We start from the raw sequence: 11,221 nt of genomic DNA on the forward strand, positions 1-11,221 counted from the left end.
AGCGCTAATTAGGAAATGTTAACATGCCAAATTAAAATGGTGAACATGGTTGACATTATACTTGTGAAATATTAACATGTTGGCTAGTTAAATGGGTATTTATGACCTGTTGCTGGCGAGAGGAGTTTGGTGACGAGAATTGTCATCTTTTGAAGAACTATAAATACAAGTTCTATTCATACTTTCATATAAGTCACCATCAATTCAGTGGTACCCTGGCAATCAGTAAGACAAAATGAATGGAATGATCAGTCTGGGGTTTCGCAGAACTGTCCATCCAGTATGTCCACCATCAGTGCTTGGTGAGTGCGCTTGGTGAGCCATTGCTGCTCCCTTGTCCTTTTAAGGAGACAGATGTATTGAAATATGAAAAGTATTTAAGACTTTTGAAATTGGTCTGGTCTCACATAAACTGCAACCAAACCCAAATACTTAGCAAATGATTACATATTAAAAGCAAATTGTTACATCATTGCAAACCTGCGTATGCTGCACGACAGCACACATGCAAGGTCTTAGGACTGAGGGGCCACAAGTGCGTGAAAGTTTTCGTTGGATTCAATGAAAAACAGATGTGCACTATAGTTTCCACATATTTCCCTCAGAAAAGACTGGCATTCATTTGTGCACATCTGACTCAAAGATGTTGTTATTCTGTCATTTTTAGAGTCTTATTCATCACTGGAGTGTATTCAGATAAAAGCTTACTTTTCATCTTACTTTTGACTTGCATTCATACAGCCTCACAATGCTTCCTGGATTATTTGAACATTTTGGAACATTTTTATTAGCGATCAGCGATTTCAAAGGATGTCTCTCTTGCATCAGCAGCTTGTGAATACAATTGATGTACAAGCAGGTCAGACAGTGAGTTGACTTGAACCTAGCTATCATGTGGACTGGCTGCCTCCACTGAGTGATCTTTGGCACAGTGGAGGCAGATCAAAGTATTGTGATTGAGGCCCTACATTTTCTAAATGCCAACAGCACTGCTCTAAATAGAGATTTTTAAATAGACACTGGTGTCTATTAATACTTCCCAGTTCTGCCCCATTTTGACTTTTGTGGAACTCCTCATGCAGTGACTCACACACTATTCCTGAATGTGTGCTGTTATTTATTTTTAGAGGCTTTGAGGATGATCTCTCACATGGGATCAGGCACACAGTGATTAAATGGATTTCTCTTCTCTTCTCACCAAAGCCAACAAAAAGCACATGGTTAGCTAGAAAACATGTTAAAACAGTCAAGGTGTACAATGTACGTGTAGGGTGGTTATATTATTGTATATATTATACAATATAATTAATATATCTGTATTGTTTAACCACACTAAGGGAAGGTTTGCTTTGCTCTAAGCTCTGTATAGTGCTGAATACCATCGTTTACCCCTGTTTTCATGTTTATGTTTATAATTTGCTTTCATCAGAGTTTAGTTTACAACATACAATTTCAGTTAATGTGAATCTAGCCAGAAATGCTAGCATGGTGTTTATGTAAACCTTTAGACTGAGCTGACATGGCTGATGGTAGACTTATCACCATGGATCAGAAAAGACAAAAACGCAAATGAATTGGCACATTTTCTGTCCTTGAAAAAATTTTTTGTGGGAAAATTTTTTTTTAAAGATTTTTTCAGTTTCCACAGAAATATGCACAAAGTCATCACCAGTGATAATGGAGTAGTGTGTGTCTCACTGCAATGCGGGACATGCGCTTCTTGAACAAATAGAAAAATAATCTAAATTTCATTATCATGCTCCACTGAGCCCTCCTGACATGTGGTCAAATAAAATAATTCACACGGATATAAAATATACAGGCTTTTATCACCAAAAATAACTCTTGCACAAACTATACAAACACTAAACATTATCCATTATCAACAATAATCTATTAATAATATGAGATCATTCTCTAACAGAGCCTAATTTGTGTGCCAGTCAGCTTTTACACAAACTCCATTTCGCAGGAACAGGAGAAGCTGTGGAAAACCTAATAGCTGTTATAATGTGGCAAAGCGAAAGCGATGGATCAGTGATACTGCACTGAGTTCTGTGTAGTTTCTACTGAATGTATAGAGGATGTTAATCATCTGTATCTCTGCAGAATAACTTTAACCACAAGCCTTTTAAATCATTATTTGTAATGGATGGTCCTCTGCTGCGACTGGTAAAAGCAAAGTAACACGACTCTTCTAACTCTTTCATTAGATTAACTTAAGGTAAAGTGGCTGACTGATGTAGTCCTAACAGGGGACAACTTATTGTTGTACATTTTTGTTACCGAAATATAATCCTAAATTAAAGTTTGAGATACAGTTGGTGTTTTTCCCTATTTTTCTTACTGTCAACAAATTCGGTCTAACTCTCAACACTTTCTGACTTCCCTAACTTATCTGTGGCACAAAGTTTAATTTCAGGGTGGCTGTGGTTCAGGAGGTAGAGTGGGCCGTTCACCGACTTGAAGGTCGGTGGTTCAATCCCTGGCCCTACAGTCCACATGTTGTACCACCTTGCATGGTATCTTCTGCTGACAGTTTATAAATGTGTGTGTGAATGGCTGAATGCTGTCTTGTGTTGTAAAGCACTTTGAGTGGTCAGTCAGACTAGAAAGGCTCCATGTAAGTCCAGTTACCACTTATAAATGGCTCAGTGATTTCATAAAGCGGCTTTGTATTGTAGTTTTTGCAAACTTTACACAAACAGGGATAACTTTGGTTTCTACTGGGGTTTATTTTCTATTGTGGATGCATACATATTTGTTGTGCTCCTTTATTACAACACAGGATGGTTTGAGTGAGACTCAGATAAACTACAGCTCGTGCATTAGCAATAATGAAGGAACATGTCGCCCAGTCTACTGACTGTTTGAGTTCCCGTCAAGCTTTCCCATTTCACACTGTACAGATGGTGTTTATAGTGATGGCAACTGTCCACTAAAACATTGTGTCCTTGATGTCAGACAGAGGTAGTCAAAAGAAGGATTATCATTTCTATCTGTAAATTAAATGCATTTAATTGCTACATAAGACTGAGACTGAGGCTAAAGCTGCTCCAGGCAAAAAGTCAGCATCCTCACCAGTTTATTGTCCATGTAGAAGACATGGAAATAAAGAAACAGCAGTGTTCTTGTGATGCTGCGTAGTGCATTTTCTTTATTTCTAAAGATTTCAGAAAAGAATATGTTGGCCTATTCATTCAAATTTAAAGTGATTTAAAATGAAAAAATGTAGGCTGCAGAATTAACAACCTGAGTAATTAGGTGGTTAACACATCAACACATTCTTCAGATTCAAATATGGCGTCACGTAAATGTCTGAACTGCTTGTAATCTGAAAGTGCTGTCTTTTAAGGTAAACCTTTATCTGTGGTGAGACTTTGTTAATGCTCTGTCTCAGAGTCTACCTTAAAATGTCAAGTGAGGTCCACTTTTGGATTTGTCCCGAGAGCAGCAAATTACACATCACTCCTGGATACAAAACATCTGGACAACAAAAGACCTGGAGAAGTTTAAACTGAGGCAGCTGTGAGGAAGCACGGCACTGATTTCTTCAGCATGAATCCTGCTCTGGTGGTGTTGGCGCTCTCTTTGCTGCCAACTGTAGCAGCTCAGTCTCACGACCATCATGACATGGCCTGGGTCAACGGCTACCGTCAGAGCTTCAACTTCCAGTGTCCCCACGGAGAGGTCATCGTGGCCATCAGGAGCTACTACAGCGAACAGGATGGCTCGGACCGCTTGTGGTCGTTTGAGTGCCAGCCTACACCTGAGGGTCTGGGGGAGCCCAGTGACTGCTGGTGGGATGATATCAGTCGTGCTGGAATGGAGTGGTGGGTACTCTGATGCTTATCAATGACTTATTTATTTGCTTTCTGTTTTCTTTGATGTTACAGCTGTGAACTCAGGCATACTAGAAGACAGATCAGATCAGGGCTCACAGTAAAGTCAGTAAATGTGTTGTTTAAATTTAATTTAGGGCATTTTAAGGGTGTAAATAATATCAGATTGTTAGGAATCCAAAGTTTCATTCCTGTACTTTTTTTGCCTGTGGTACTGAAATGCAGGGAATCCACTCTGTGTGACTTTATTCTTTTCTTCTTTTTCATATTCTTACCTTTGAATAACAGCGATGTGAATAAATTATTCAGAATGATACACGACTACAGTAAAGCAGATATGCACTGAAGCGAGATGAGGATCAGTCATTCGGAACTTTTGATTCAGATTACACATACGCAGTAAGTTGCAGTAAAGTCCCTTTTCTACAGCTTCTCTATTCCTGCACAACAGCTGTGAACGTGTGAGCAACCTCTTGGCTTGCGTTTTTTACACACAAGTCCACGTGAAAGCCACATAATAGGCACATCTTTGGTCCATTCGTCCCTTATTGTTTCAATCAACAGCAGGAGGTAACAATCAAAGATAAAATTCTTAACTGAGTTATGACCCTTCAGTGGAAGACATACTTTGACCAACAACACAGGCTGTTAAAGGTCACCGTTAGCAGACAACAAACATCAATACAACGCCTGGGTAGGGTGTGATGCTGAAGCTGTTGTGTGAACAAAAACACCCATGTTTTTGATGGGTGTGTTTATATATTCCCAAAACTGAAGACCCCCTGTCCTCATTTAATGCACAAAGCTGCAACCAGAGGATGTCTTTGGTTCTGAAGTATCACTAGAGGTGAGTGATACAGTAATTGGAAATTTACACATCAGTTACTTAAAACGCTTTGTTCTGACTGCCAGCACATTTGTTTGGTATATCCAGATTATATCCTGATTGATTTTAGAAAATATGAACAGCAAAAAAACACATGACAGGCAATTTTTGCAAATCTGATGCAAACCTTATTTGGACGTGGTTTGAAATGCGATTCAAATTGAACCTCTACAGATTTGTCTCAGTCCAGACGCTCCCTGCTCATATCAGATTTCAGAGTGTCTTTTTGTGTCACTTGCAATGCGACACATGACAAAACCCAGAGTGACGGAAGTGCATCAGACCAGCAGAGCAAGTCCATGGTGCTACTAGCAGACCATCATGGAGGACAACACAGAGAACAACAATCAGTCGACAGACGCTGAAATAAATTGTCTGCTCCGCGACTTGACAGCATGATTGTTCAGAGGGAGAGATGATGGATCTTCATGTCTCATGCTTCTGCATTGGAAAGCCGCGTCGCCTGTGGACACAGTTACTGAACGCCGAGATCATTACCACAGCAACCCATGTGTGTCTAGACACACAAATCCAATCTGACCGCTTGCAAATAATAAGAGCAGATAGTCTGTCTTAAAGGTCTGATTTAAAGATCAAATTTACCTGCTGTCTGAACAAAGCCTGCAAATTACTAATTTGTCTACAATTCAATACAACATTTTAGCTCAGACTTTCCATGTGTTTGTCATTGTGTTACTTTCATAAAAAATGTGATTCTGTGTTCTCATTCAGAGGAACAAAGCCAGGTCCTCCTGGGCCTGTATGAATCATCGTCTCACTCACGAACAGCCATATGTGTCTTCAACTGAGACTTCCTGAGAACGTGATACCTACTGTGGATAATAAAGATTGATCCAACAGGCTGTGTCAATGGCCGTTCAGAGATATCACATTGTATTTTATAGGCCACATGTTAGAACATTTACCTGAACTTTCACAACATGCACTTCGCAAAAAAAAGTTAGCAAAAAACTGTCTATGGAATAATGATTCATGAGTTCAGGTCTCATGGATCCAGATTTACCATTAGGTACAAGGGTGTGTTTTATCCGCTGAAGGAGAAGAAGAAGAAGGTTTTTCAACCCTGACTTTAACTTCCTTCTCATGACTGGTTTCCTCCTTAGGTCATTTTTAATATTACCTCCCTGACACCACAGCCTCATATAAACACGTTTGACTAACCATCAACTGCACAGAAATGAGTGAGGATGAAGTCTGCTATATTGGATCAGTTTACTTTTTGTCAAGTGGAACACATAGTGCTCTTCACATTTCTTTTAAGTTAAGCTCAACTGCACCCAGTCCACTGATTCAAAGACACTGTGTACACTCTACTACTCCTGCCTCCCTTTAACATAGCTGTCTGTTTGAATTACTCTGGCTGGGTCACTACCCTGCAGGGAAACACCGCCCACTGGCTGAATGGCTGATGGCTGTGTCCATGTTGCCATGACAAACTTCAACACATTGTGCAGCTCCTGCTTATTTGACCTGGTAGTCTTAGATGTGTTGTGGTGATAACTAATTGTATGGGCCCTAAACAAACTATACTGTCAACAAACCAGTATTTACTTCAAATAGTGTAGCATAGGTATTTTCAAAGTCTAACACTGTGGGCTTCACCTCAGGCAAGGATCACTTGCTTAGTGGTCATGATAATCCTATTTGATTACATAGATACTCACATACAAGAACAACTGAGCCAAGAGAGATTGACATGACTTTAGATGACACCAAAGACATAAAAAGGGGCTGTCCTGGGACCTTTAATAGTTTTCTGACTCTGGGAAAGTGAGAAAAACTTTAACAATCACCAAAAGATATCCTTTAATGCTATAACTACTGATATATGGGGTATGGGGTGACATTTTAGATATTTCAATGTGTGTTTCACTGTCGTGAATTAAAGTACTTTTTTAATAGCCATGTAACACTGTGTGTGATTCTGTGTCTTGCAGGACTTCAACATGTACTCGCAACGGCCTGGTAGCAGGTGTACAAAGCAAGTACTTTGAATCTGTTCTCGACCGGGAATGGCAGTTCTACTGCTGCTATTACAAGCGCCGCTGTCCCTACTCCTGCATGTACGTTCTCACAGGGCTAAACACATGTTGAATTTTGGCATTTTGGAAAATATGCTTTTTCACTTTCTCGCAGAGAGTTAAAAGACAAAAAAGTCAACACTCTCATATTTGTCTGTTAAATATGAAGCCGAAGCCAAGCTGTGGCTTCATATTTAGTGTAGAGAAAGGAGAGTGGTATCAGTTGGGTACCTATCTGAAGCTCAGCAAGAAAGAGAATGAGCCTGTTTCCTAAAATATCAAACTATGACTGCTAGGATTAATGCACAGCTTGCCAAAACATTACTTTTGTTGCTTTCCACAGGAAGACCAATGACATTCCTGAATACTACAGGGAAGAAGGAGAGCTGGTGGTTCCTAGTTATGGCTACTTCATCCGAGGTGCTCAGACCACCTTCACTGGAGTGCTGAGGTTAGTTCACAACATCTTTTGTTTTGCCTTAAAACTCCAGATCCAATGCAGCAGCAGTTTGGATCTAGAAATCATCCAAAGATCATTGGAATCCTCCTGTGGCTAAGTTGGAAGAAAAGATCTTCATAGCAAGGCTTGTGGGAATAGAGGAAAACTTGTAATTTATGATTGCTGAACTGACAGGATTTTGTCTTGCACTTTGTTACAGAGACCGGCAGTGGAAGTACATCCTGTGCAGAATGACAGACTTTGACTGTGACTTTGAAAATTTATAGATTGAGAGCAGCATTTTCTCCCATTCTTCATAAACAGTTTTAACTAAAAATACATATTTACTCTTGCTCTTACAAGCTGACTTTATGCATAACTGATGACTTGTGTTTTTATTCATGTATTTACTTTTTATGACTGGATCAACCACAGACATGACATATATGCCTGAATGATCACTTTTTAGTCTAGCATGGAAAATGATTGCTCATATAAAGATGGATATCAGCACAGAGGGTATGCAGGGGATTTGGGCTCCAACAGACACTTAAGTGTTTTCATTTAGTTACAGGAGGAACTGGAAGTCTCTTGGCAGCATGTGAAAGTGATTTTCCAATGCTGCGGTAGTCATGGTGGTGGAAAACACAGCGTAGGGCTCTGCTCCAGGGTCTTTTATTTGAGGTCACGTGACAGTGATGGCCAAGCAAAATGGTTCACACCATTTTCAGGGTCATAAATGAGCTGCAGGGCGTAGCTGATTGGGATACTTTTTTGGAAGCAATGCTCGGAACAACACGAGTATGTGTTGGAAATAATGAAAAAGGGCTTTCAGATTTGCCTGCCATGAAAAGTGACTCACCTGCTTTCAATTGACTTCACATCCCTCCTTTATTAAAGTGTCTTGTTCAGTTTGGCAATAACAGCTATAGAGTACTGTTCTGCAGTTAAAACCATCATCTTCTTTTGATTACTCTATAAAATCATTTATTTCTTGTAAAGGTAAGGTTTATTCAGTCATTTGACACGGTACCAAAAATCTGTTTACATGCTGAAATAAAAGAACATCAAATAGCAGAGTCTATGCTGTTAAATATGATCTTAACTGAAATCTTATTAGCTTCAAACGTACTCATTAAAATAGAATAAAATAGTTTAGGGAAAGGTTGTGGAAGATGATAATCTAGCTTTGTGAGAGCATAAGCATTTGAAAAGCGTAGAGTAGGTGGACTCAGCCATGATATGAGCAGCTCCTCTGGGCTTAACTTGGTTGAAGGTAAACTCCGCCCCACTTTATGTTCTCACGACATGCCTCTGGAAAAGTCTGACTAGATCTGCCACCCATATAGTATAAAAACTTTTCATGCTTCATTTTTACGCCACTACGAATGAGACGCCTTTCAAAGTCAGCAGTGCTGAAGAAGATCATGTAATATGGCCGAGGATTCCGGAAAAGCTCTTAACTTTTTGATGTGGGATTGTTTTTCAGTCATGTTAACTGTTTTCTTACCACTGACCCAAATAAAGATTTTCTCCTGTATGGCTGAGAAACAAAATATTCTCCAGCTTTCCTATTTCTTTCGCCAACTTAATGTTCCTGTAATTTCTCTAAATATAAATGTGTTTTTGTCCAATACATATAATAACGTGAATGTGAAGGCAGCAATAACTGAACAAATGAAAAAATAAAGTACCTTGCAGCCACTTTGTCCTCATTCTCATTCTGCTCGTTTTGGACGGGTCTAGCAGCATTTCTTTACCAGCCCAATTCTCCAAAGTGCAGTTAAAATCTATTTGAACTTAATGGAGTGAGCTGAGTGAAGGTCAGCCGGCTCACTGCCGTCTTGAAAAGAGCTGGGGACGGGGCCAGTAGCTCTCCGTGCTGTTTGTTTATGGCTACTGCTCTCTCGGGGCACGGGGCCAAACATGGCAGCGCGACACAGCTGTCCCCTGAGCCTGTGGACGGTGGAGAGACACACGCCTGCAGAGGCCTCCCGCCCTCAGAGACCCACTGTCCCTGTGGTGGAAGCTCTTCCTGAGCAGAGAGGGACAGCGGGATATATTGTCCCGCTCTGTCCTCTAGTCCCTCCAACACGTTTCAGTACAGCTGGATGAAAAACGATTCTTTCAAAACAATATGCACTCTGGCTGTAATTAGAGTATAGCCACAAAGCTATTAAAGTATCCTTGCTGAAATCACTTTTGGAATTTGTAGTCAGAAACCATATAATTAAGAGTTAAGTATACATTTATGGCAACAAAGCCCCAGAGAGAAAAAAAAAAAGAGATTTCACTTCTGATGAAAACCTGCTACTGTTGAGAACAGAATACAAGACATTTGTATATACTTATTTTGTAAAAAAAACATTTGTGGTTGTGAATCTATATTTACATATTACAAAGGACATTACATGAAAGATATAAGCATTCACCTGCTGGATGACTCAGTAGCAGAGAGACAAATAAAGAAAATTTTCTCTAAAATAAAACAAGACTAAGTCTGCAGTTTTGTCAAACATTGTGTACATTGGTCTGTGGCCCAAGGGTCTGCAGTCATGCTAGCAGCTCTGTGAAGCTGTACCATAGATAATAATACAAAATTAATAATAATAGAAGTGAAAGTTAGTGCCCGTAAACCTGCATTTTTCCTAATGGCCATCAGGGGGGCGGCTCCACTGGTTGCATAAAAAAGTCGGATTATATGGTGGATGAGAAAACAATCCTGTTTCTCGCTTGATTTATTATCTCTGTCAAGAGTTTCCTATTTAGTGTATGATCTAAATCACTAGTTTCAATTCTCCAATACAGCATAATACAGCATGATGCTCATTTTGTGAATTATGGTCACAACAGTAAAATAGGAAATAAACCAAGGATTGTCCAAATATGATCACTTCTGCCTCCAAAAAACAAAAGACGGCAGCAGCCATAATGATACACTCAAGGAGTTAAAATGGCTGTTAAATATTGGCATGTTATCATTTCCTAATAAGCATTAAACACAACATACAGTTGAGGCTGTTACTGTAGGTGAGTTGGTCCATAGTTAATTGTTCTATACGGTGGTTGTCATAATACACTACAGACCAGCCACTGAACATGATGAGATAAACCAAAGCATTTGTGTTAATTATGGAACTTGAAAATGATTAACATCAAGAACACACACTGTAAACATCTTCAATCAAGCTCCAATCATCTCTGAATAAAGACTAGAGCGTGTGATGTTTCTTTACAGGCACGTCTTTCTCTCTCGTGCAGTTAATGCCTGAGTTCATTAGCTGTGATCCAGTGAGGCTTCTGTGCTGCCAGAGCTAAGAATGAGACAAATAACAGCTTCTCACAATATGAGGCTACTGCACTCAAGCTGAAAAAATCTGAAATTAATCTCATTTCTCCAAAACAAGTTTGTTTACTGCTCAGAAAGCAAATCTAGCCTAACTTGCTGCTGGTTCTAATATTTCAAAAGATTTTTTGAAATGTACAAAGACAAGCCAAACTAAACAGCAAACATGTTAGATACATGGCTGCAGACAGTTTGACTTGACCTGTAATAGCAGGTTAAGTGATTAATATGACATGAATTAAAAGATGTAAACAGAGACGTTGTTTGTGTTATTAGTTGCACCTGTGCTTTTCCTGTGAATTGACAATCCTGTTTTAATAGGATTACTTTATCCCATAATGGAATGCAGTGACAATGTAATTTGCATTCCACCACCTTGGACCACACAGTCGCACCCACAGAAAATTACAGGGGTGGCTAGATGGGGCAGCTGAACCTCGTGGGGTGACACACTAAAACCAAAAGCCGTAAGTGAATTTCAGGAATTCCATTGTAGTTCCCATAGAGACTGGATGAAAACTAAGCCAGTGTGAGAGTTCAGGAATCACAATACTGACATGTTTTAGTCTTACTAATGATCTGTTGTGCATAGACTAATACTGGTACAGTTAACATTTCAAGTTCCACAACAATCCTGTTTTATGTCTCTGTATATGCATGTGTGTG

The 11,221-nt window shown here is 39.6% G+C and overlaps 1 protein-coding gene across 1 annotated transcript; it reads left to right on the top strand.

Moving 5' to 3' along the window:
• Positions 1-3,359: 3,359 nt before the first annotated feature.
• On the top strand, positions 3,360-8,913 carry dpt (dermatopontin). The gene is made up of 4 exons (XM_046391792.1): positions 3,360-3,833; positions 6,687-6,812; positions 7,114-7,221; positions 7,430-8,913. Exons 1-4 carry the CDS (start codon positions 3,559-3,561, stop codon positions 7,494-7,496), a joined length of 576 nt encoding a protein of 191 aa, XP_046247748.1. The 5' UTR covers positions 3,360-3,558; the 3' UTR covers positions 7,497-8,913.
• Positions 8,914-11,221: the final 2,308 nt, after the last annotated feature.

Source organism: Scatophagus argus, chromosome 6, assembly GCF_020382885.2.
Source record: "Scatophagus argus isolate fScaArg1 chromosome 6, fScaArg1.pri, whole genome shotgun sequence".
In the NCBI taxonomy this organism is placed as follows: domain Eukaryota; kingdom Metazoa; phylum Chordata; class Actinopteri; family Scatophagidae; genus Scatophagus; species Scatophagus argus.